Consider the following 27,336-nt stretch of genomic DNA (forward strand, 5'->3'; position numbering starts at 1 on the left):
GTGTGACAAGCTCAATCCCCCCCCCCCACCGTACACTGTGACTGGAAACCTTCAGGAAATTAACTTCCAGTTTGTCTTTTGAGACCCATTTCTATTAGGTTATTGGATTAGAGCACCTACCCAGAAACCACTGGGAGGGAAAGGTGTAGGGTTAGGGCTTACTTCACTGTGCTCTGTTTAAATTGCAAATCTGTTTAATTATACAAGTATGGGACACTTTAATTTGAAGATAATTTAGTAAACTTAAACTCCATATGAAAGTCCCTGCCCTCGTCATAAGACCTGTGAACCAATGTTTTTGTAAACAACATTGGTAAACTGTGGTGTCGTGGTACCTAGAGAAGTCGGTATACTCTAATTTTGCCACAAAATTAAAAAAGGAGATTTAAAAAATAAAGAAATAAAAATGTTTTCCTATAGATTTATCAGCTTGTCACTCTCATAATCTAACTTTTTTTAAATAAAAATATATTTAAAAAATACGGTTCTACCACAATTCTTAAACCACATAAGGAGACACTTTTGTAGGTACTGTCCTATTGCAGAGTTTGCAAAACAAATGCCCTCCTGATTGATACAAATCATCACTAGCATTTTGACAGGGTAGGCTTACTTCAGTCAATATTTAATTGGGAAGGTTTTTTGGGAAATCCTTTAGACGTGTTCATTCAAACAGCCCATGATGACTGACGTGCACATCGCAAAGATTCAACCAAGACTTCACACAACTTTTTTCAGTACCTTGTTTGCATACCCATTGTTGCCTTAGTTACCATTTACTGGTAGATATAAGTTGAAACGTCTTTCCTACCTACCGGCTACCAATGTCGTTCTTCTGTGAGCTGCTCAATGCAATAACCAGTTGAGAGCTGCGTGCTCTCTCGCTGCCCACAGATGATATTCCGCTGAAACTAGGCTACCGTTATGTGTGCAGCACATGAATATATTTCAAGTGCTTTGTGTTAGCTACTTTGTGCATGATTTCTCTATTGTACTAAATAATTGATAGGCGTATACCTCCACTTTGATACGCATCAGTGGGGATTAAGAAGTGAGTACAGGCAATGCCCACCGGAAGAATACGGCATATACCTGTGTATACCCTCCACTACACCACTGACGTTAAAGCAACAATGGTCATCGTTCAAAGATTTTAATGCTAAAGTTGTTTTACCATCAACTGGTGGTGGTGTATAATGCCTCGGAAGCCTCAATAGGTATTATCGTTAAATACGTTAAAGTCCTCAGCAACACTTTGCATCTTAATATGCCTCTGCATTCAGAGGTCACTGGTTCACTAATGCAATAACATGCTTTTTCTACCGGTATTTAGCATAGGGTGGCTCCACGTCGCTTCCCCACCTCCTCTCCCAGAGGCCCATACATTAGACTTCCACTCACATCGTCTCACAGACGAGGGGGATGAGCCTGCAGAAGAGCGCCAGATGTATGATCTGCATATAGATGAAGAGGAGCGGCTCCCCCATAAACACACACATGCAGCATTAGCATGGCCATTAATCCTGCCAGAAATGATCCGAAAATAATCGTGAATAGAGTCGTCTCATTCTCTAAATGTATTAGAGCCCCCCCCCACCACCGTGAGAACAAACAAAATATAGTCACGGTGTAATGGAGGCGCGTGGATGTCAGACGAGGCTATTTGATGCAGGATTTGTTAAAAAACATGGTGTTGTCTTTCACAATAGAGCCAGTTGATATCACCACGTCACCGTCAGCACGTTCTTGGTCCGTTTGTGTCAGTGCTGGGAGTTGTTATGCACCGTATCAGCTTGTTATCATATTTCTTACAGCACTGTGTATTGGTTGTCGGATATTCAAATAGAAAATAATGACAGCCGTTGCAGTCAAAGGAGGCGTCTGTGTCCGTGGTATAAAAAAACAAGGTAGGCCTATTACTGCCCTTTTCCCAACATCCAAGTACCTTGAGGATGCCTATAACACCACGTCCTCATTTGTCGGTGTCTTTATTGGCTGGCCAGCCCCCCCTCTTGTCCACAGCTCGTCCATAATAAAGATGTGAGCGCCTTGGGCAGCCCCCCAGGCTGGGCGTAATGAGCAGCGGATCTCATCGAGTGCTCATGAGGAGGCTTAGATCGCCTGCTGAAAGTATTAGGGATGTTAATCTGTTGGACCCACAGATCATCCAATAATCGAGCTTGCAAGACAAGACTATTAACGCGGGAGTTAACGTCAGGGGCCCGTCTCTCTCTCTGTGTGTGTGTGTGTGAGACAGCCAGTGACATCTCATTCGCCGCAAAGCCCAAGAGTCCACAGAGCACAAGGCTCTCAGACAATGTGTGATGCATTAGAGAACATTACGCTGGCCAGCTCATCTCACCAAGCCACTGAGAAGCTCATCTGGGTCCGGGAATAAATGCCCTCCGAGACAGATTGCTTCTGTCTTCTGTCAGCCTAGTGCCTCATAAGCATTGTTCTCTCTCTCGCTCTCTGTCTGTTTATGATTATTTTCATGGAAGTTTGGTTAGTTAAAAAAATAACTTTTGTAAAGCAATTGTCAACTTGTACACCAGCTGTTTCTCTTCTTCTGTCTGCAAGCCTTTGAAAGATTACATATTATTTCAGCTAAGATTACCAACAAATGAACAGGTTTGTCCCTGCATGGATATTGAGGTTACACAATAGATTTCTTTCAGTGTGGTATTTAAGAACATTCAGACTAGTCTCCATGTTAGTCTAAACGGTGTTATGCATGTAGCTACTTCCCTTGGCGTCACAAAGTTTTCTAGGGCTTAAAACCATCTGTGCTCTCACCCTGCATATTCAGTGTGCAGGTTGAATTGAAAGTGACTCATCTTTAAATATTGTCTGCAAATGGACAAACTGCTTTGTTGGTGTGGATATCAGGTTTCCTGTCACCTCACGGTGGCTGATGAATGAATTACCTTGAATTGACAGTAGAGGTTGAGAAGGCACAGGGGCTCAACACAGAGGGAGGAAATAATTCTTTGATCAGACAATTGACATCTATTTTCCGTTTTTCTTCCAGACTACCCCAATTTAAAGAAGAGGCCAAAAGTTTTGTGGGTGCTAACATGAAGAAGGTAAACTCAAATTAGGCCTAGATGTTGAATGTGCCACTACTCTCTGGCTATGACTAATTTGCTTGCAATACCCCCTCCCTTTGTCTCCCCTTGTTCCTGTCATCCCCATGGTGCTGTGAATAATCATTGTACTCTGCAGGGATGGCCACCGCAACAAACCCTCTATTGGTTCTGAAACTAGAGTGCATGAAGTATCCAACAGGGAAGAAATCTAACCTTTTTTACTGGGTGTCTACTCCCTCACAGCTAAACAGAAAAGTGTCTTTACACAATAATAATATCTTGTCTTGTGGTACAGGATTGAAACTGGATACCCCAAATGCCCTTCCCTCCCTCTGCTTCCACCCATCAAGATGGCGTTCTTTCCCAGTATCACCTCTGTCTCATCGGATGCTGCCTTCAAAAATGTTTTTGTCCTTTGTTGATTTTCTTTGAGTTCCTCCTTTCAAACTGTTCATTTGCCTGTGTTCCCTCCCACAGATCCCATCCTGTATCCTGGACACACAGGATCTTATTTGTGCAGAACAGCCTATAAACACCAATCAGAGGGGCTTAGAGAGGGTACTTGATAAAGCCACAACTCTCCATTGGCTCTCGCTAGTGCATTGAAATGGGCCAGGATAGCATGGCTTTCTGGAGTGAATGCATGAAGATGCATTTGAGGGATATTTCAGCATTTTCTTAGAACTTTGGTTTCAAGGAATTTCATATTTCCATAACACAAATTTTACATCCATTATTCAAATAGTTTTTCCCACTTAACAACTTAATTAAACTTAATTTAATGGAAAATAAATGTTGGCTAATAGTTTCAGGCTGTACGACAAAATAAGTTGTAGTCATACCCATTTTTGTATATTTGCATTGTGTAGCTTAGATCGGACATTTCGCTGATATTTCTGGTTTAGCCTCACACCACAAAAAAACTCCAAGTGACTTTTGTTTCACAATCATACCTCATCAAACCTAGACTCCAAATGTACAAATCGTACAAATAAAAATAGTAATGGGCTTGAAGCAGTTCCAATATGAAACCTGCCGTTCTGTCTGATTGCCTGCCCTTCACTGTTTTGTCTGCTCATTCTTCAATGTCTTCGTATGGAGCCTCCTAATCCACCACCCCTTCCCCAAACAAACCCATCCCTGGGGAGTTTGCATGGTGCTCTGTTCGGACCCCCCCCATGCATCACTGACTGAGTGTCTTGTCTGTGTGCTACTGCTAAAATGTCGTCCATCACTAATCACGGGCACCTGCCCCCTTCTCTCCTGAGGCTTACAATATCTTGTGGAAAAACAAACGAGTGCAGGTAAGGAGACTCTGGTGCCTCAGTTGGAGAATGACCATCCCTCCTTCCTATCCACCCTGCCCCTCCTCCCTTCTTGTTCAGAACTCATTTGCCACCCCCTTTGGAAGATTCATACAAAATTCGATGGGGGCCAAAATTGTTAAAATATTTGTATACCATATTGTAGATGCATCAAATGATAAATGTATTGATTTTGTTAGATGTGTAGAGTACACAAACCATGCCATGGGGTTAGTTTGTAGAATGAAACAGATCTTACTGCGTGCATTTTTTTGATGGTTGCTTGAATTTGTTTCTTGTGATTGTCACTTTTTTGTTGTATAGTCTTACAATATACCTATGAGGGTGAATTATATCTTGCCATTGGGGATACTTCTATGCAGTCTCAGCATTTGCTAAACAGAATGAAGCATGTGGCTGCGTTTTTGTGTACGGTCACTGTCTTGTGTTTTCAGATGTCGGTCTGTTTACTTTCTGTTTTAAGACGGTCACTGTCCAAGTGTGTAAATGGTCCAGAAGGATCCTATTGCTTTTAAAAGTCCAACCTGATGCAATACCCTCATCTGTACAATGTGATATTACAACACCCTCTAGCCAAGCACATAGTCAGCGGTTGTGTGTGACTGTTTACTGAGTGTGTTCTACTGGTTCCAGTTGAAGATGCGCGCTGGTGGGATGAGCGAGTCATCAAAGTGGAAGAAGCAGAAACGCTCGCCCCGGCCCCCCCATCACATGGTACGAAGCGCCTCGGGCGGATTGGAGCAGGCCCCTCCCGCCACCCTTAGCCACAACAACCTCACTGGTGAGATTTTGTTTCTTTAGACTGAGTTAGAAACCAGGTCCTGGGGATAGACATGGGAGGTAGTACATTAAGGAAGGATCGTCTGCCGAGCAGAGGCTTGAACCCCCGTTGCCGTCGGGGCATAAGTGGTCAGAGGTCGGGACTGCTACACCCCACTCCAGCACTTCTATGATCTTTTACTGCTACCACATTGCAATAACCGGAAAACAGACCATTGACCGACGATATCACTGCATGCCACGCCACAACATCAACAACAAACGCTTCCTTTAGTAATGAGCAAATGCCTCTTCTGTAAATCAAATCATATTTGGTCCAAGGGGGCTTCATTTTATGTCAATCAAATTTAAACATCATAGATATATCAACATTTATACTGTCAGGCACTCTAAAGTGGAAAAATGTATATTGTGAATACGTCTATAGAGGCGGTCTCCAACCACAAAACATCTGATGTATCTAACCATGGTCGGTGTGTGTTTGTGTCTACCAGGTGGTGACCTTTTCATCGAGCAGGTTAGTTTGTCTGTCCCAGACAGCATGGCCTCTTCCATGTCTAGCCCCACAGACAGCGGCCTGGACACCTGCTCCAAGGCCACCTCCAGAGAGGACCTGACAGACCTGGACCAGAGCAGCTCTGTCGCCACCACCCCAGGCACAGCAACTAGCCCTTCCACAGAGCCTGGACGCCTGGATGCTCAGGTGGGGTGAGGGTGGGGGGCATTGGAAGCAGCTATGTTGTGTCATTTTGTGCATATTTGAATTAAGTCTGTTGGAGCTCATCAATGTTCATACTCTGTTTCTGTTTCCCCTGCCAGTCTGAGGGGAGGCAGGTGGATCGTGCCCAGTCAGCTTCGGTGGAGTCCATCCCTGAGGTCTTGGAGGACAGAGACTCTGTGACGGAGCAGTCAGACTCGGCCTCAATACACGACATGGATTACGTCAACCCCCGAGGAGTCCGCTTCACACCACAGCAAACTCAGAGAGATGGTGAGGATGGTGAGCCCTCTTACCTCCACTACCAACCAGCGTTCAGTTTGGGTTTCACCGTGCCTCAACCGGTTCCATTTTACATCTCGCCCTCTGTCTCACCCTGTCTCATGTCTGTTCATATGTCTCAACATGTCTCACCCCATGTCTCAACCTACAGTGCATTCGGAAAGTATTCAGACCCCTTGACCTTTTCCATATTTTGTTACGTTACAGCCTTATTCTAAAATGGATTAAATTGTTTTTTTCCCCCCCTAATCAATCTCATATAATACACCATAATGACAAAGCAAAAACACATTTTTATTCATTTTTGCAAATTGATGAAAAAATATATCCCATATACATAAGTATTCAAACCCTTTACTCAGTACTTTGTTGAAGCACTTTTGCCAGTGATTAAATCCTTGAGTCTTCTTGGGTATGACGCTACAAGCTCAGCACACCTGTATTTGGGGAGTTTCTCCCATTCTTCTCTGCAGATCCACTCAAGCTCTGTCAGGTTGGATGGGGGCGCGTCGCTGCACAGCTATTTTCAGGTCTCTCCAGAGATGTTCGATCGGGTTCAAGTCCGGGCTCTGGCTGGGCCACTCAGGGACATTCAGAAACTTGTCCCGATGCTCCTCCTGTGTTGTCTTGGCTGTGTGCTTTGGTCGCTGTCCTGTTAGAAGGTAAAAATTCACCCCAGTCAGAAGTCCTGAGTGCTCTGGAGCAGCTTTTCATCAAGGATCTCTCTGTACTTGGATCTGTTCGTCTTTCCCTCGATCCTGACTTGTCTCCCAGTCCCTGCCGCTGAAAAACATCCCCACAGCATGTTGCTGCCACCACCATACTTCACCGTAGGGATGATGCCAGGTTTCTTCCACACGTGACGCTTGGCATTCAGGACAAAGAGTTAAATCTTGGTTTCATCAGACCAGAGAATCTTGTTTCTCATGGTCTGATAGTTCTTTCGGTGCCTTTTTTTTTTTTTTTTACAAACTCCAAGCGGGCTGTCATATGCCTTTTTACAGAGGAGTGGCTTCCGTCTGGCCACTCTACCATATAGGCCTGATTGGTAGAATGCTGCAGAGATGATTGTCCTTCTGGAAGGTTCTCCCATCTCCACAGAGGAACTCTGGAGCTCTGCCATCGGGTTCTTGGTCACCTCCCTGACCAATCCCTTTCTCCTCCGATTGCTCAGTTTGGCTGGGCGGCCAGCTTAAGGAAGTCTTGGTGGTTCTAAACCTCTTCCATTTTAGAATGATAGAGGCCACTGTGTTATTGGGGACATTCAATGCTCCAGAAATGTTTTGGTACCCTTCCCAGATCAGTGCCTCGACACAATCCTGTCTCTGAGCTCTACGGACAATTCCTTCGATCTCATGGCTTGGTTTTTGTTCTGACATGCACTGTCAACTGTGGGACCTTATATAGACAGGTGTGTGCCTTTCCAAATCATGTCCAATCAAATGAATTTACCACTGTTGGACTCCAAGTTGTCGAAACAACATCTCAAGGATGATCAATGGAAACAGGATGCACCTGAGCTCAATTTCGAGTCTCATAGCAACGGGTCTGTAATTTGCAAAAATGTCTAAAAACCTGTTTTCGCTTTGTCATTATTGGGTATTGTGTGTAGATGTTTATTTATTTAATCCATTTTAGAATACGGCTGTAACGTAACAAAATGTGGAAAAAGTTAAGGTGTCTGAATACTTTCCGAATGCACTCTATGTCCCACAACTTGTCTCTGAGTGTCCTTCATTCTTACCCATGTCTTAATTTATATCTCATGTCTAGGGTTGCATAATTCAGGTAACTGTCCCAATATTCCCGGTTTTCCAGATATCCTGGTTGGAAGATTCCTCAAATTACGAGGGAATAAGCAGGAAATCTAGGATTCTGGAAAACCATGGAATTTGGGGAAAATTACCAACATTTTGCAACTCTACTCGTGTTTCACGCCACAAGAGGGTTATACTACAAAGCAGGATCAAGGCGTTGCCTAAATATTGTGAAATATACATATTGTGAAAAAATCTTATTGACTCAACCTGAAACATAAGTTTATCGATGTTAGCTGACTCATACATCCTGCTTTGTCAATCATTTCCTGTTTTGTGTTTCTTCTTAACTTCCCAGGTGCGGCTCTCATCCCCTACGGTCTTCCCTGTCTGCGGGAGCTCTTCCGCTTCCTCATCTCGCTGACCAACCCCCATGACCGCCACAACACGGATGCCATGATGCACATGGGCCTGCAGCTGCTGACCGTGGCTCTGGAAGCAGCCCACATTGCCCCCTACCAGTCACTGCTGGGTCTGGTCAAAGACGAGCTCTGCAGACACCTCTTCCAGGTACTGTTACACCACAGGCTTATTCAGGAGGGGGAACTTGACCCTTCTATTGTGTCTTCTACACAATATGACATAACATGTTTCCTTTTTCAGTTGCTAAATGTGGACCGTATGAACCTGTGTACCGCCTCCATACGAGCCTGCTTCTTGCTCTTTGAGAGCATGCGAGGACATTTGAAGTTTCAGCTTGAGGTATTTGGAGTCTTTTCTTTTGTTTGCGATATTGTCACACAATTGTTTGACACAACCGCACGAGTCGTTGTAAAACAACCAACTAAACCGAATTACCTGGGGTGTGTGCAGATGTATCTGAAGAAGCTGATGGACATCATCACGTCAGAGAACATGAAGATGCCTTATGAGATGAAGGAGATGGCTCTGGAGGCCCTGGTGCAGCTCTGGAGGATCCCCAGCTTCGTCACCGAGCTCTACATCAACCATGACTGTGACTTCTACTGCTCAAACCTGTTTGAAGACCTCACCAAGCTGCTCTCCAAGGTGGGAACTGGGGCGCCTGCTCTTTGACTTTCTGAAATCTGCATTAGAAGAGTGTCTACTGTCCCGTTCAGTCAGGGCTTAATACTTTTATTAATTTAAATTTGGTGCATGTCGTCACGCTCCACGCTTTACATTTTCAGGGGAACATTGTTCTCTTTTGTTGACCTATGGTGTGTTTGTATCATTTTGTCTTGCAGAATGCCTTTCCTGTGTCCGGACAGCTCTACACAACTCACCTCCTCTCACTAGAGGCCCTACTGACTGTTATTGACAGCACCGAGGCCCACTGCCAGGCTAAGGTGCTCAACAGCACAGCTCAGCAGGACCAATCAGCAGAAACTGTGTTGGTGGAAGGGGAGGGCTCAACCAATGACCATGTAGACACAACCACAGGTATGCAGATTTCTATCAAACATTTGATGTACTTTCTACTATGATAGTCTCATACTATAATGGGCTTTGTTCAACATTGACTGCAGTTGTATCAGATGTGTATAGAGGGGTAGTCATGAATATGTTTGTCATGTGGTTGTAGAAGCAGGCAGGCAGGTGAACCGTGCCAACGGTCAGAATGTTCCAGAGGCTGACAGCGTGCCCCTTCCACCTACCAGCGGGCATCTAATGGCAGAGAAGATGAGACTGGGCAGACAAGACCAGGAGGAGACAGAACCATCTGGTAGGTTTGGTTTTACTAACCAGTGGTCAGGTCTCCTCGAGAACTGGGTTAGCATTCCGTTCTATAGCCATGAATTAAAAGTGAAAATCGTCTTTATTTTATTTTTGATAGCTGAGAAGAAAGAACCGACAAAGCCTCGACGCTTCTCGTCTTGTTTACCTGATTCTCAAGAGCTGTTGGACATCAGAAATAAAAAGAAGGTATGTTTTATCATTTTGTTGTATATCTGTTTTAAATAACTTACTTTCATGGCAGTCGAACACATACTGTAAACGCTGACTTTTACATGAATCATGCATTGATGCCAATGGCGTTTGTCTCTCTAAACTGAAGTGATAGTATTTATTTGTATGATTACAGCTGCTGAACAGCGGCACAGAGCAGTTCAACCAGAAGCCTAAGAAAGGCATCCAGTTCCTGCAGGAGAAGGGTCTCCTCAGCAGCCCCATGGACAACAACGAGGTGGCCCAGTGGCTCCGGGAGAACCCCCGCCTCGACAAGAAGCAGATCGGAGAGTTCATCAGTGACCGCAAGCACATGGAGCTACTGGACAGCTTCGTCAAGTACGAGTCTTTATCATTTCCCGGCAGCGTGCTGTACGACCAGTTGGTTTTAAAATAAGACCTTTTCTGGATCTTCTCCTTCATTTAATTGTACTGAAGCTTGGTTTTGTCAGTTACTCATGAAGCAATGAATAGTGAAGCAGTGAAGTTTATTTACTTGAAACCTAGGAGTTGATTTGTCTTCAATCCATAACAATGATCAAATACAGTACACAACTCAGTATACACTGAGTATACAAAACATTAAGAACGCCATGACATAGACTGACCAGGTGAATCCAGGTGAAAGCTATGATCCCTTATTGATGTCACTTGTTAAATCAACTTCAATCAATGTAGATGAAGTGGAGGAGATGGGTTAAAGAAGGATTTTTAAGTCTTGAGACAATTGACACATGGATTGTGTATGTGTGCTGTTCAGAGGGTGAATGGGCAAGAAACAATATTTAAGTGCCTTTGAATGGGGTATGGTAGTAGGTGCCAGGCACACCGGTTAGAGTGTGTTAAAAACTGCAACGATGCTGGGATTTTCACGCTCAACAGTTTCCCATGTGTATCAAGAATGGTCCACCACCCAAAGGACATCCAGCCATTGGGGTCAGCATCCCCGTGGAACGCTTTCGACACCTTGTAGAGTCCATGCCCCAACGAATTGAGGAGGTCCAAATGGGAAGGTGCAACTCAATATCAGGAAGGTGTTCCTTATGTTTGGTATACTCAGTGTATGTATAGTTGTGTAAAAAAAAAAGACCTGACAGGAAATTGAAGAATATACTTCAAAATATACAGTACCAGTCAGAAGTTTGGACACGCCTACTCATTCTGCATTTCAAAACTATGAAATAACACACATGGAATAATGTAGTAACCTAAAAAAGTGTTAAACAAATCAAAATATATTTGAGATTTTAGATTTTTCAAAGTAGCCTCCCTTTGCCTTGATGACAGCTTTCAACACTCTTAGCATTCTCTCAACCAGCTTCATGAGGAATGCTTTTCCAACAGTCTTGAAGGAGTTCCCACATATGCTCAGCACTTGTTGGCTGCTTTTCCTTCACTCTGTGGTCCAACTCATCCCAAACCATCTCAATTGGGTTGAGGTCTGGTGATTGTGGAGGTCAGGTCACCTGATGCAGCACTCCATCACTCTCCTTCTTGGTCAAATAGCCCTTACACAGCCCCTGGAAGTGTGTTTTGGGTCATTGTCCTGTTGAAAAACAAATGATAGTCCCACTAAGCGCAAACCAGATTGGATGGCGTATCGCTGTGGTAGCCATCCTGGTTGTGTGCCTTGAATTCTAAATAAATCAGACGGTGTCACCAGCAAAGCACCATCACACCACCACCTCCATGCTTCACAGTGGGAACCACACATGCGGAGATCATTCGTTCAAGACTCGGCTGTTGGAGTCATCAGACCAAAGGACAGATTTCCACTGGTCGAATGTCCATTGCTCGTGTTTCTTGGCCCAAGCAAAATCTCTTCTTATTGGTGTCCTTTTAGTAGTGGTTTCTTTGTAGCAATTTGACCACGAAGGCCTGATTTCACGCAGTCTCTGAACAGTTGATGTTGAGATGTGTCTGTTACTTGAACCCTGAAGCATTTATTTGGGCTGCAATCTGAGGTGCAGTTAACTCTGAACTGATCCTCTGCAGCAGAGGTAACTCTGGGTCTTCCTTTCCTGTGGCGGTCCTTATGAAAGCCAGTTTCATCATATCGATTGAGGGTTTTTGCGACTGCACATGAAGAAACTTTCAAAGTTCTTGACGTTTTCAGAATTGACTGACCTTCATGTCTTAAAGTAACGATGGACTGTCATTTCTCTTTGCTTATTTGAGCTGTTCTTGCCATAATATGGACTTGGTCTTTTACCAAATAGGGCTAACTTCTGTATACCACCTACCATGTCACAACACAACTGATTGGCATTAAGAAAGAAAGAAATACCACAAATGAACTTTTAACAAGGCACACCTGTTAATTGAAATGCATCCCAGGCGACTACAGTACCTCATGAAGCTGGTTGAGAGAATGCCAAGAGTGTGCAAAGCTGTCATCAAGGCAAAGGGTGGCTACTTTGAAGAATCTAAAATATATTTTGAATTGTTTAACACTTTCTTTTGTTACTACGTGATTCCATATGTGTTAGTTCATAGTTTTGATGTCTTCACTATTAAACAAAATAATAATAATCTTGAATGAGTAGGTGTCCAAACTTTTGACTGGTACGCTACATATTAGTGCTTTACACGCATTCTCCCATTCCCACGTGCAGCACGTTCACTTTCCAAGGACTGCGTATTGACGAGGCGCTGCGTCTGTATCTGGAGGCCTTCAGACTGCCAGGAGAGGCTCCGGTCATCCATCGACTTTTGGAAACCTTCACAGACACCTGGCATGTAAGTCAGCTGCCTTTACCCCCCTTGAAAGGCGTTCTTTCTCTCTCTCTCTCGCTCTCGCTCTCTCGCGCTCAGGGCACCCGGAGGGACTCACACACTTCTTCCATTACCGCATGGCAAGGCAATCCTTGCCACCAACTGTCCCTATCCTTGTCACCAACTGTCCCTATCAGGTAATTACGTCCAGTGGAACGCCGACCCAGATCTGAATCAGGGACATTAATCACTCAAGTAATTAGGGGAATAGTAAAATGCAGCAGTGCCAACGGCAAGGTTGGCATAACAGAGCCGGCCTGTTGATCAAAGGCAGGGGGACAAACCAATGGGGGGCCACTGGCTGCTCCTTAAATAACCGGAGAGGGTCATCCTCGTGACCTGGAAAGTATTCCTAGTAATGTCTTTTCATAGTCTCTCTCCATACACAATCGCCTTGAATGACTTTACAGATATTCTTAATGGTCTTTTTCCGCTATTGAGCAGTCATACGTCGTGACTGCACTTTCAGCAGCACAAATATATACTGAACAAAAATCGAAATGCAACAATTTCAACATTTTTACTGAGTTACAGTTTATATAAGGTAATCGGTCAATTATAATAATTTCATTAGGCCCTAATCTATGGATTTCACTTGACTGGGTAGCGGTCCAGCCATGGGTGGGCCTTGGAGGGCATAGGCCGACTCACTGGGGAGCCAGGTCCAGCCAATCAGAATAAGTTTTTCCCCTCAAAAGGGTTTTATTGCATACAGAAATACTCCTCAGTTTCATCAGCTGTCCAGGTGACTGGACTCAGACGATCCCGCAGGTGAAGAAGCCGGATGTGGAGGTCTTGAGCTGGCATGGTTACACGTGGTCTGTGGTTGTGAGGCCCGTTGGGATCTTTTATTTTAGCTCATGGAACATGGGACCAACACTTTACATATTGCGTTTATATTTTTGTTCAGTATAGATATTTGAACGTTATGCCGAAGGTAGTTATATTATAGTGTAGTTATATTATAGTGTGTATCTGGAACTATACCTGAAATAGTGCCTGCAACTCAGCTGTTGCTGTATATATGGATGGAAAGAGGGTTATTTGTGTTTGTGTGTGTTGTGTGTGTGTGTGTGTGTGTGTGTGTGTAGAAAGTGAACGGTTCTCCCTTCATGACCAACGACGCGGGCTTCGCCCTGGCCTACGCTGTCATCATGCTCAACACGGACCAGCACAACAACAACGTGCGCAAGCAGAACATCCCCATGACTGTTGAGGTAAATGCGCACAATTTATTTCCCATGAAGACGCATCACTATTTTTTATTTTTTTTGTATTGAAATAAAATGGAAAATAACTTCAATTCGTAAGTATAGTAAGTTTTCTACTACTTCTACAAATTGTCTTAGAAATGCACTCATCAACCACATGTTAGATCTGATTTCAATCACTTCTTATGAACACTTGTGCCAGGCAGTGATGGGTTTTGCCAGAGACCCTGTTAAGACCCTTTTAGACACCCTACATTAGTATGTTGTACTGGTTCTTTCAGACCCTCTGATGGTCTGACAGACCTCCTGTAACAGCTGTACCCAGTGGTGGTCTGTGGGATGAGATCATCCTGGTTAGTCATGTGAACAGGCGGCAGGGGTGGAAGAAGTGAGCGAGGAGAGGACGGGGGACGGGGACGGGGGGCGTCCTCTGCTGTCCTGGCTCCCTCTCTCTGTGTGAGTGACAGCGCCTGAAGACTAAACACAAGTCCCATTGACAGGGTTCTGAAGAGAGCAATGGTGGGCCACAAACAGTATTCCAAGTTGCCATTATGGAATTCTAATCTGCAATGAGAGCAACTGATTTGTTTTACCTTATATTTTTCTAGGGGGCAATGAAATGCCTACTGTTCAATTTGCTGACTATTTACAGCACAGTATATAATTACAGATTAAAGTCCTTACGATGGTACGTCTCCAAGTGTCATACAAATGCCATGATACGATATTATGTGGGATAAAATGGACTCTGGGCATCCTGGCAAGAGTACAATTCAGAGCAATAGAATATCAGCTACCGCATAACACATTGTAGCTCCCCAACAAACCCATAAGTGTGGAACAGCTCTGCTCTCTGGATGTCAGTCCTATGATGACTTGGCAGGCAACACGGCCAGCTGCTTTGTGTCTGTGGCGGCTATTATTACCGTCGTCTGCTCCGCTCTGGGGTGGAGGGGGACTGGTATGACAAACACAACCCTGAGCCCATGGCCCCTGAGCCTTCATTGTGTTCATTTCTCTGTCTGTCCATCCCACTGCAAAGCATCTCGTGTTTCCCCTCTGTTTTACCTGCTATCAGACGAAGCACGCAGCCGACCAGGAGCCTTGACTCTATCCGTCAACACACGGCGGATCTGTTTATTTGCTGTGGCTCTTGGCCTCGATCCTGTTTGTCTAACATCACACCTAACCGTATTAAGTGACACATACGTTGGTAAAGCTCCTTGGACCCCCATCCCCTTAATTGTTGGATGCTCAATTAGCAAGCGCATTGCATTCCTAAGGGTTGGATGCCAGAGCCAGGCCAGCTGGCAGAGCTCCACAATGATTGATGTGTTGATGGTGCCCTGATTCAGTATTGATGTCCGTTCCCCCCACCTTCATGTAGCAATTCAAGAAGAATCTGAAGGGTGTGAATGGAAATACAGACTTCGATCAGGATATGCTGGAGGACATCTACAATGCAATCAAGTAAGCCATAGTCTTGTATAGAAATGTTTGTGACGTGTACACACACACACGATGAAGTAAATCTATCTCATTTCAAGAGGATATATTTGTATCAGCGTTTGAGCTTTGACGGTAAGTTATGTCAAACAACCCACCCCAAATGATCAAGGTCGGTTTAGCGTTCACACACTCCGTGGTATTCTCTGTCCTGTAGGAATGACGAGATAGTGATGCCAGACGAGCAGTCAGGCCTGGTGAAAGAGAATTACGTGTGGAGCGTGCTGCTCCACCGGGGGGCCACCTCCGAGGGGGTCTTCCTCCACGTGCCTGCCGGCAGCTACGACCACGACCTGTTCACCATGACCTGGGGGCCCACCATCGCCGCCCTCTCCTACGTCTTCGACAAGAGCCTGGATGACGCCATCATCCAGAAGGCCATCGCTGGCTTCCGGTACACTAGGCGTCCCCAGGGGTTTCTGGACCCAGCACTGTGGTTCTGAGGAGATGCTGACGAAGCATCTATTGGGGAAGGCAATGAGAGCGAGTCGCGATGATAATCTGCTTGTCTCTCTCTTTTTTAGGAAATGTGCCATGATATCAGCTCATTGTGGATTCAGTGACGTGTTTGATAATTTGATCATCTCCCTCTGCAAGTTTACAACGCTCAGCAGCGAGGTAAGTGCTTAATTTCAAATGTGGGAACCTTAAGCATTACACCTACTGGAGTTTTCTAACATTTTCCACTGGGTGTGTTCAATACAGTCGGCGGAGAACCTTCCCACGGTGTTTGGGAGTAACGGGAAGGCCCAGGTAGCCGCTAAGACCGTGTTCCACCTAGCCTACCGGCACGGTGATATCCTGAGGGAGGGCTGGAAGAACATCATGGACTCCATGCTGCAGCTGTTCAGAGCCGAGCTGCTGCCCAAGGCCATGGTGGAGGTCAGAACTGTTTCTTTATAACTAGCAATGGTCATGGACAGGGACAGGCATAACCAAGAAATACTTTATTTTGTATGGTCTGTGAAAAACAAATGGCCTCGATCATGTTTCGAGTACCTATGGAACACGGAAACCTTCCATTCATTTTGTTGGGTGAAATGGGTCTTTTTGAATTTGGGTGCTTTACTGCCGCCTGCTGGTATAAAACCAGAAAAATTTCCTTGTGGGGTTTGTTTGCTTATGTCCATACAGGTGGAGGATTTTGTGGAGCCAAATGGAAAGATTTCGCTTCAAAGAGAAGAGACTCCTTCAAATCGGTAAGTCGCCTCACAATCCTGTCATACAATCTGTTACGCTGGTATAGCAGGCTGAGCTCTTTCACTTTTTAAACACAGTTCCAAGTAATATTGTGAGAGTTTGACATCTCTCCATCTTTCTCTCTGTCTCTCCCAGGGGCGAGTCTGCGGTGCTGAGCTTTGTGAACTGGCTGACTCTGAGTGGAGCGGAGCAGTCTGGTCTACGTGGGCCCTCTACTGAGAACCAGGAGGCCAAGCAGGCAGCAATGCTCTGTATCAAGGTACCAGAACTAAACCAATCATCCCTCATCCCACTTCTTTGTCTCTGTCACACTCGTTCAAATTGTCTCTGGTGACCAGTATACTGTACGTTCTAGTTCAACTGTGTGGTTCATATCGTGCAGTTTGAATTTTTTAAAATTATGAATACATTTTTGTGGCTTTTTGTATACACGGTCAGTCTAGTAAATTGATTTGATACCTGTCACTCCCGCACCAGCAATGTGACCCAGAGAAGCTGATCACAGAGAGTAAATTCCTGCAGCTGGAGTCTCTACAGGAGCTGATGAAGGTAATCATAAGACTCCAGGCAAATATTGTTCATCTTAACATGTGATTGGCTGAATATGAATTTCTGAGATGCAGGTAGTATAGAATGTTCTGGTGTTGTTTACTAAGAGCTGTTTCTTGTGGACAGGCTCTGATCTCAGTCACACCTGACGAGGAGACGTATGATGAGGAGGACGCGGCTTTCTGCCTGGAGATGCTGCTACGCATCGTCATGGAGAACAGGTACGGCAGGAAACGGTGCGGTGTTTGCTTTGAGTCAGGGACTGTGTGATCGCCTGTCCAGTAGGAATTACATCAGTCAAATCAGCTGTTTGAACATCAGGCTTTGTTATGCTATTGAGTCCTTAAATTTTGTGTGTGTGTTTAGGGACCGCGTGTCATGTGTATGGCAGACGGTGCGGGACCACCTGTGCCACTTGTGTGTCCAGGCTACAGAGAGCTGTTTCCTGGTGGAGAGGGCTGTGGTGGGCCTCATCAGACTGGCCATCCGCCTGCTGCGCAGAGAGGACATCAGCTCACAGGTACACACACACACACACACACACACACACGAGAGCGGAAACCAAACTATCTAGGCGTACATCATTGCATTAATGCATGTTTTGTGCTGTCAAACAGATAATGCAGAGATGATGCAGGTTTTCTGGCAAGTAATGGCACTGAGTGATTGGAGGATTGGACTGTTGATCCAATGGGATTTACATTTGATGGTCACACACACACACACACACACGCAGCTTTATTAGGTCAGTGTCCTTTAGCCATTGCAATCGGTCTTATCTGGCCTGAGCTTAACAGCAATCATAAAGGAGGCTTAAATTTGTTGTATAACAAGTTTAAAAAAAAGGATGTTTCATGCAATCATACTGGTATCAGATGTTTAATTTGTTCTGGCTTAAAGGCACAGGATGAACTACCTATCAGTATTCTTAGTCTGTGTTGATCAGTGGGACAATTTAATTAGCCAAGTTTTTACTGATCTAATCTTTTTCCAAGAGGGACCTGGTTTCTTGGTGACCTGGCCTGTAACCTCAATAGCGTTTATTATGTGACTGTCCTATTGACCTTGAACTATTATATCATTGCAGTTTCTCGGCAATGTAAAGAAAATAGGAATGTGTTCTACTTTATATCCCATTGGGAAACCAAACAAGTCCCTAGTGAACACTTTCAAATGTATTTATGGATTGATTGTGAAGGAGTTAAAAGCGCCCAGTTATGTAAAGGTTGTTTACATGTAGGTTTAAAAACCCTACTGTTTTGAGAGTAGTTGTTATGAACCATGGGGGGGGATCTATTTTTTTAAAGCTGAATTATTCTTGTTTTTTTGTCTTATTTACGGCGTTATCTGCTGTTTTGCAAAAAGTGTCTTGTGATAAAGAGTTGCGTCTACTGTTTTGCAAAAAAGTGTTTAGCATTTGCATTGGTGTAAAACCAATGACAAATGACTGTTGTGCAAAAAAAAGGTTGTTTTGGCCACACGGATCCAAGTTTCGCTCACATGGATCTGTTTCTTTCACTGTGTTTAAGAAATCGAGGAAAACTGTAAATGGAGCATTAACTTTGGGTCCCATTTCTTCTATAATGTCTTTAATTGGCTTTCAATCTGATCTCTAACCCAGATGGACGTTGTTACAGCCAACTAATAGTGTTTCCTCCTTCCTTTTCTGTGTGAACCGTGGCGATCAGGGCAAACATCTTATGTTGCAGGGACTTGAATCCACAAATCCCACATTTGTTTTTCTAATCTTTTCCTTTCAAATGTGCAGTGAGACCAAGAACTGTGAGATCTAGTGCAGTATATACATTGAACTGTATTAGGAATTGTGAGCCGGATGTCGGGAACGTACTTCAATTCCCTAATCAGTGAGATGGAGGTCACCGGCAGTTCAAGCAATTGGTCTTATACAACGTTGGCGTCCACTTAACCCCCCTGCCACCCTATCTCTAGGTGCTGCTGTCCCTGCGTCTCCTGCTGCTGATGAAACCACACGTCCTGGCCCGGGTTAGCCGGGAGGTGGCCTACGGCCTCCATGAGCTGCTCAAGACCAACGCTGCCAACATCCACTGCACAGACGACTGGTTCACCCTCTTCTCCCTAATCGAGTGCATCGGGGCCGGGATCAAACCACCCGCCTCCTTCCAGGTCACCTCCACCAGTCCCGACATCGACACAGGTCAGCCTCTTACATGTACAGCATCACGTGGCATGGTAGCCTACTTTGTTGGCCTTGGCAGCGGAGAAACCTTATGATCACCTAGTTTACTGTCAATTGCGTTGACTTTACACAAACAGCTCGGCTGTTATGTTACAAGGCACACGTCCACACTGTTAGTGGTGTGTTTTGATGCCTGGTATAAAATTTAAAAAATCTATGTCCTGTTTCCACCTTTGTTCCAGGTGCCCAGTCGGACAGTGAGCTGTCGTCCCACCACCACAGCGAGGTGAGTCTGGACCGGGGCTACACCTCCGACTCTGAGGTCTACACAGAGCACGGAAAGTCCAGGATGCCCCGCTCTGTCACTGATGTGGACGTGGCCAGCAGTGGATGGCTGGTGGTAAGAGCCCACACACACACACTCGCGTCACCTGCACACACTTTTCTTTCGAGTGCTCAGATGATCAACTCCAGTGATCTTCGTAGCGTTAATACACTGTTTATTGTGGAACGCCACACTATAATAGTAAAGCTAAGCTTGTGTTATTTTGTCATATCAATGTCAGGTAATGCCTCAGCATACCGCACATCTCACACTGTGTTTATATTGGCAGGTTGGTAAAGATGACCTGGACATCAACAAGGTACCGGCCTCTGGCTCCAAGCCCCTGCTCAACCCTCTAGTGAACCAGTACAGCCTGACCCTGGGCCAAGACATGGGCTTCCACGACACCAAGTCCCTCATCAAGTGTGTGGAGTCCCTCTCCTTCATAGTACGCGATGCTGCACATGTCACCCCTGAAAACTTTGAGCTGTGTGTCAAGGCCATCCGGGTGTTTGTGGAGGCCAGCCTTAACGGAGGTACAACTTCCTCTTTCCTCACTTCCTGTTGACTGACAAATCCATTCCTATTTGAGGTTAATTTTATATTCAGTCTTTTTCCAAAGTGTTTCTTAATCTTCCAACAATGAATTTGGCATTGTATTTGCCTTTACATCAATGCTGTTTTCCAAGCGAACACAAGTCATCAAACTGTTTGAGTAATTTCTAAATTAAGCTTTGATAGTTTGGCATGTTGGGTGGTTACTCTTAAAAGCCTTTGGAAGGGGATCTCAATGCATGTCTATATAGTAACTAACCTGACTCTGGGTTCCCTGCCTCCCCCACACCAACCCTAATTGAGGACTGTGTCACTCAGCTGCCCTTCTCCCCATTCATTCAGCAACAGCAGTCTGTTAGTGATCCAGACTCTAGAGTAAAACAAGGATTACAGTGGGAGATTGTGCACTGTGCAAGCCTTGCACCACTGATAGCCTTTTAATTTCTCCCAGCGCTCCAGACCCTTAGATACCTGCTGTCAACACAGCTTTACACACTTAGCAATAAAGTTTGGTTGATCAAAGACCTCACGCTAAGCACCGCTCTAATCTATATGGGAAGCGAATGGAAACCGCACAGCCCTAAAACCTGCTATTACTCAATTAGAATTGATATAGCCTTTGGGGTTTACGTGAAAGGAATGTATTTTTTCCTGGAGAGTTTCCTAAGCGCTAAGTCATACCCTATAGACCTATCCATTAAGATAATTATTATCATACTGCACATTGTCTTACACTAGAATGGCCAGTCCTGAACTCATTCAGGTCTTGGTACTGTACGCCGCCTTAGGGTAAAGACATGGTCTCTGTACTGCTAAATTGGATTACCTTTGGGAGCAGCAAACAGTGGGCATTCATTCTCTGTTCAGAGATATCAGTCAACTATTAGGAGAAAATTTCACACTCAGGATATATCTGTAACAATGGCTAAAAACAGTCCCTCCATCTCTCCTGACCTACAGGCTACAGGACCCATGAGAAGAAGAAGAACCACAAGTACGACTCCCAGAAGTCCCGTGTGAGGAGGAAGCCTCGGGAGAAAGAGGGGGCATCCCGCCGCGCCAAGGTCTCCAGCCAGAGGCCCTCCCGTTCCCATAGTGACGACGAGGAGGACGAGGGAGTCCCGGCCAGCTACCACACGGTGTCATTACAGGTTAGTCAGGACGTAAGTACCGCAGCCCTCTTTCCCTTCTACCTTGGTCTCTGTGCTGCTCAGGGGCTCTGTTCAGTTGGGTGAACATTCCGAACTACATGACCAATCATGTCTGTTCTACACAATATATTTTTCTATCTGAAGGTTCTGCAACGTTGTACCCTCCTGAATATGCCCCAGGTGTGCTCTGCCTCAGGTGTGTGTGGGTGGGAGGTGGGGTTGCGGAGGGAAGGTGGGGATTTGGGGAGATTTCGGTTATATCTTCCCCTCTCTTGGCACATTATGGTTGTCATGGCAATTAAGCAATGTTGTGGCGGTGTTTAGTTCTATTCTTCTTGAACTACTATTCTCATTTCCTGAAGTGTGATTAAGAAGTTACATTGTCTGCCATCTCTTTTCAGAACTAATTTGGCACTAATCAGGTATTCATGCTCAGTCGACTAATGCTAATATTCACCTCTTGTATTGCCTATTCACAAATTAACTGTCTTGGAAAGGCTGAGTTGTGAATTCTCAATGCTCATTGCTCTAGCTACTCTAAATGAAATTAAACTTTCAAACCTTGACTAATTAATTGCTTGGAAAGGTATATTATTAGATATTTAGGGCTGTGTAGGGTTGCAAAGAGCAGGAATATTACCAGTAACTTTAGGAATTTTGGAAACTTTCAAGACTTTTAGGGAATTCTCATGAAATGTAAAAGATATTCCCCCCAAAACGAAGATGTTTATAATATAAAAATAGAATCATAAGGCTGTAAAACATTATGCTAAATGTAACCCATCAACATAGTTAAAACTGTTGCTGTTTTAATGAGTATGGAAAATCCTTCATATTTATTTATTTAAAAATATATATTTTTGGGTTTCCCATGTCAATATATATTTGCTGTAAGTGTTTTGGGGTCAAACTGGTGACGGTTGTGAAATAAGTCAATAGTTGGAAGAGCTGCAGAGTTAATTTAAAATTATATCATAAGATGTTTTCTCCAGAACCATATGGGATATCTACTAGAAACTCATGGAACGGATCAGATGGACACGTATATTAAATAAATGAAAAATAAAAATATTTTTTTATAAATTTCCTAAATGTCTTTGGTAAATTACAGGGAGTTTTGCAACCTTAGGTCTGTGTAACATAAATGAAATAATTTAGACATGGACAATACTGTACTATACAATATGTGTAACTTCTCCATCAGCGTTTCAAAATGACATAAATATCAATACTCTTATCACAGATCATTACCTAAATATATTGTCAGCATTAGGATAAAGTACTTAAACGTGTAAATGTTATTTTAATAAATGTTATTGAGGAAATGTCTTGCAGCCAATACAGACATTAAGTCATACTCATGTTTAGAATCAAGCTGTATTGTGATTAGAATAGCTATGACCACATCATAATGACATGAAGTTCCCCTGGCTCAGCTGTTAGACCTGATGCACACCCTGCACACGAGGGCCGCCAGCATCTACAGCTCCTGGGCACAGGAACAGCGCCACCTGGAGGTCGCAGGGAAGAAAATTGAGGCTGACTCCCAGACACTGTGGACCAGCTGCTGGTGCCCACTTCTCCAAGGTCAGAGACTTTAACCCCTAGCTATCTATAAAACATATTTGCATATAGGCACCACTCAATTCTGTTTATTAATCGGGGTCAAACACAATTCATTGTTTCCTAGTCATTTGAGGAATATTTTCAATGTCATTGTGCGGAACCAAAGGCACATTTCCTGTTTTCGTGGACAATGTTTTCACATGTTAATGCTTTTTTGCTTATATTGGAACGAATGACTAGTATTTAGAGGAGAGTTATATACACTGAACAAAACTTTACATGTTGATTTTTGTTCACATGTTTCATGAGCTGAAATAAGATCCCAGAAATGTTCCATATACACAAAAAGCTTATTTTTTTCAAATGTTGTGCACAAATTTGTTTATATCCCTGTTAGTGAACGTTTCTCCTTTGCCAAGATAATCCATCCACCTGACAGGTGTGGCATATAAAAAAGCTGATTAAATAGCATGATCATTACACAGGTGCACCTTGTGCTGGGGACAAAAAAAAAAAATCCAACGTCAAGTGGAAAGCCTTGCCAGAAGAGTAGAGGCTGTTACAGTAGGAGCTACTGAACATGACCTCTCCTGGTACTACTGAACATGCACTGAAAACAATGGGTACAAAAGCCATAGTAACATCAGAATAGTAATCAATATATATAAAAACACAGAATCCCAAACACCAAACATAATGTTCATAAATCTGATTGTTGTCAATGTCAAATGTGTTCTTTCCACAGACTTGGCTGGGGGATTTGAGCTATCGTTATTTTTTTAGGCACATTCTTCTTTTTCTGTTCAGTCTGTTGGGACAGGAAGGCCACTGGGTTTAATCTACTGATGTCCTTTACGCTGGTCATTTAACCTAGTGATGTTTTTTATCCTGGTAATTTACCTTGATGCTGTTGTACGTCTAAGTTTGAACATTAGTCATGAAGATTAGGCAAAAAAAATGTATGCGCGAAAATAACTTGAGATCCTGCGGCCCATTGTGAGATTAATTTGTCTTAAGGTACTTGTGACCAACAGATGCATATCTATATTCCCAGTCATGTGAAATCCATAGATTAAGGCCTAATGAATTTATTTCAATTGACTGATTTTCTCATATGAACTAACTCAGTAAAATCCCAAAAAATGTTGCATGTTGCGTTTATATTTTTATGTCTTCAGAAAGTATTCACACGGGTCCCCTTGACTTATTACACATTTTGTTGTTACAGCCTGAATTTAAAATGGATTAAATTTAGATTTTTTTTGTCAATGGTCTACACACAGTACCCCATAATGTCAAAGTGGAATTCTGTTTTTCGAAATTAGTACAAATTCATTTAAAAAATGAAAAGCTGAAATGTCTTGAATCAATAAGTATTTAACCTCTTTATGGCAAGACTAAGTTCAGGAGTAACAATTTGCTTATCATGTCACAAGTTGCATGGACAGTGGTGTGCAATAAGTGTTTAACATAATTTTTGTTTCACTACCTCATCTCTACCCCACACAATTATCTGTAAGATCCTTCAGTCGAGCAGTGAATTTCAAACACAGATTAGACCACAAAGACCAGGGAGGTTTTCTAATGCCTCGCAAAGGGCGGCACCTATTGGTAGATTGGTACAAAGAGTTTGAAAGGACGTCTGTATAAGTTGCCGCGGATGAACGAAACCGCTCAGGGATTTTACCATGAGGCCAATGGTGACTTTAAAACAGTTGCAGAGTTCAATGGTTGGGATAGAAGAAAACTGCAGATAAATCAACATCAAAACTGTTCGCTGCTCTGGCCCCCAATGGTGGAACAAACTCCCTCACGACGCCAGGACAGCGGAGTCAATCACCACCTTCCGGAGACACCTGAAACCCCACCTCTTTCAGGAATACCTAGGATAGGATAAAGTAATCCTTCTCACCCCCCCCCCCCCCCCCCCCCTTAAAATATTTAGATGCACTATTGTAAAGTGGCTGCTCCACTGGATGTCATAAGGTGAACGCACCAATTTGTAAGTCGCTCTGGATAAGAGCGTCTGCTAAATGACTTAAATGTAAATGTAAATTGTAGTTACTCCACAATACTAACATAATTGACAGAGTAAAAAGAAGGAAGCCTGTACAGAATAAAGATATTACCTAACATGCATCCTGTTTGAAACAAGGCACTAAAGTAAAACTGAAAAAAATAAAATTACATTTGTCCTGAATATATATATATAAAGTGTTATGTTTGGGGCAAATCCAATACAACACATTACTGAATACGACTTTCCATATTTTCAAGCATAGTGGTGGCTGCATCATCTAATGGATATGCTTTTCATCAGCAAGGGTTTTTCAGGATAAAAAATAAACGGAATGAAGCTAAGCACAGGCAAAATCCTAGAGGACAACCTGGTTCACTCAGCTTTTCATTAGACACTGGGAAATTAATTCACCTTTCAGCAGGACAATAATCTACACTCGGGTTGATTACTAAGAGACAGTGAATGTTGCTGAGTGGTCAAGTTAGTTTTGCTAGTTAGTGTTGCCTAGCTGCTTGAAACTCTATGTCAAGACCTGAATATGGTTGTCTAGCAATGATCAACAACCTATTTGACAGGGCTGGAAGAATGTTGAAAATAATAATAGACAAATGTTGCACAATCCAGGTGTGGAAAGCTCTTAGAGACTTAAACAGAAAGACTCGGCTGTAATCGCTGCCAAAAGTGATTCTAACATGTATTGACTCGGGGTTGAAAACTTATGTAATAAAGATTATATTAGTGTTTTAATTTTTCTTTTGTATTTATAAAAAAAAAAAAAAAAAAGTTACACATTTTTCTTCAACTGTAACACTTGAGTATTTTGTGTGACAAAGAAATTACATCCATTTTAATCCCACTTTGTAATGCAAAAAATGTGGAAAAATTCAAGGGGTGTGAATACTTTTCTGAAGGCACTGTAATTCACTGAGTTGACCCTTGAGAGATTGGACTTCGTGGTCTTGTTCTCACGCCACTATATAGCATTCCACTTAACACTCTTGCCGGTCTTAACGCTTTATATCTGACATAAGTATCCATACATTGTGTGAATCCCATAGGGATAGCCTGGCTGTGCTGTGATGCCAGGCGGCAGGTGCGAATGCAGGCCCTGACCTACCTCCAGAGGGCACTGTTGGTCCATGACCTGCAGACACTAGATGCTGTGGAGTGGGAATCCTGCTTCAACAAGGTGAGAGGAGGATGCTGAACATCTTTTACATTATAGGAGGACCACTGTGAAATGGTGTGTATGTGTAAGGAGAGTGGTGGGTCATGAGAATGGCTGCTGAATGGTTCCTCTGAAATATATAGTGAAATATATGATTAATTAAGAGTAGGCACTTGGGGCCAAATCCTAGCTTACCATGGGCATTTATTTAGAATTTTATGGCAAATATCTCATTGAATACAATGCAGTATTATGCAAAAAAATCTCAAGTTCGAAAATAAGTGGGAAATAATTTTATCAGTGTTAACTGTGTTCTAATCATTGTGTACTGTGTTGCCAGGTCCTGTTCCCCCTGCTGACCAAGCTGCTGGACAATATTAGCCCTGCAGATGTGGGAGGCATGGAGGAGACCAGGATGAGGGCCTGCACCCTGCTGTCAAAGGTCAGAGTTCAGTCAACACACAACAGGCAGCCATGTCAAAGTGTGAAATCTGTAATATGTGTTCAGACCGTAGGGGTGACTTTGTTGTTTTGGGGGGGGTTGAGAAATGTACAAAGTTGCTAAATCCTTCCCGTTGTCTAGCATTGCTTATCCGTCTGAAGAGCGATAGTATAATATGCTGTGTCAGGTACCCATGTCATATATGAATATCTCACTGTTTTCTATTGCTTTGTTCTCCACCAGGTGTTCCTGCAGCACCTCTCTCCCCTGTTGTCTCTGCCCACCTTCGCTGCCCTGTGGCTCACCATCCTGGACTTCATGGACAAGTACATGCACGCTGGTTCCAGTGACCTTTTGGTGAAGATGCCTAATATTGCCCAGTATCACATGTCGATTTCAACTCCTATTAGCTCAGGTGTTTCTACTGCCAAAATAATGGAAACACTTGAGTAAATGAGGGATACAAAGTATATTGAAAGCACAGGTGTGGTTCCTGAGTTAATTAAGCAATTAACATTCCATGCTTAACGTCATGTATAGAAATGCTGGGCAGGCCATTATTTTGGCTAACATGACTATACCCTCAAAGGATGGCAATGCCCCTATCCACAGGCCATGAGTGGTCACTGGATGGTTTGATGAGCATGAAAACGATGTAAACCATCTGCCATGGCCGTCTGTCACCAGATCTCAACCCAATCGAACACTTACGGGAGATTCTACACTTGAAGAATCTATGTCAAGGCTCATTAGAAGCTGTTCTGGCTCGTGGTGGCCGAACACCTTAATTA

At 43.7% G+C, this 27,336-nt stretch overlaps 1 protein-coding gene across 1 annotated transcript in view; it reads left to right on the top strand.

Moving 5' to 3' along the window:
• Positions 1-27,336, top strand: part of LOC115135173 (Golgi-specific brefeldin A-resistance guanine nucleotide exchange factor 1-like) — a 79,883-nt gene that overhangs the window by 48,245 nt on the left and 4,302 nt on the right. The window contains 31 exon segments of the mRNA XM_029669556.2: positions 3,032-3,086; positions 3,567-3,647; positions 5,048-5,195; positions 5,689-5,897; positions 6,014-6,194; positions 8,310-8,521; positions 8,615-8,713; positions 8,825-9,019; positions 9,217-9,412; positions 9,555-9,695; positions 9,807-9,895; positions 10,056-10,258; positions 12,535-12,658; positions 13,786-13,911; positions 15,293-15,375; positions 15,569-15,805; positions 15,936-16,029; positions 16,117-16,293; positions 16,546-16,610; positions 16,747-16,870; positions 17,089-17,160; positions 17,287-17,381; positions 17,527-17,680; positions 19,111-19,336; positions 19,561-19,718; positions 19,933-20,179; positions 21,159-21,361; positions 22,786-22,936; positions 25,994-26,124; positions 26,444-26,545; positions 26,789-26,902. Coding sequence (XP_029525416.2) covers positions 3,032-3,086; positions 3,567-3,647; positions 5,048-5,195; positions 5,689-5,897; positions 6,014-6,194; positions 8,310-8,521; positions 8,615-8,713; positions 8,825-9,019; positions 9,217-9,412; positions 9,555-9,695; positions 9,807-9,895; positions 10,056-10,258; positions 12,535-12,658; positions 13,786-13,911; positions 15,293-15,375; positions 15,569-15,805; positions 15,936-16,029; positions 16,117-16,293; positions 16,546-16,610; positions 16,747-16,870; positions 17,089-17,160; positions 17,287-17,381; positions 17,527-17,680; positions 19,111-19,336; positions 19,561-19,718; positions 19,933-20,179; positions 21,159-21,361; positions 22,786-22,936; positions 25,994-26,124; positions 26,444-26,545; positions 26,789-26,902 — 4,492 coding nt within the window.

This window comes from Oncorhynchus nerka, linkage group LG10, assembly GCF_034236695.1.
Source record: "Oncorhynchus nerka isolate Pitt River linkage group LG10, Oner_Uvic_2.0, whole genome shotgun sequence".
NCBI classification, from domain to species: Eukaryota; Metazoa; Chordata; class Actinopteri; order Salmoniformes; family Salmonidae; genus Oncorhynchus; species Oncorhynchus nerka.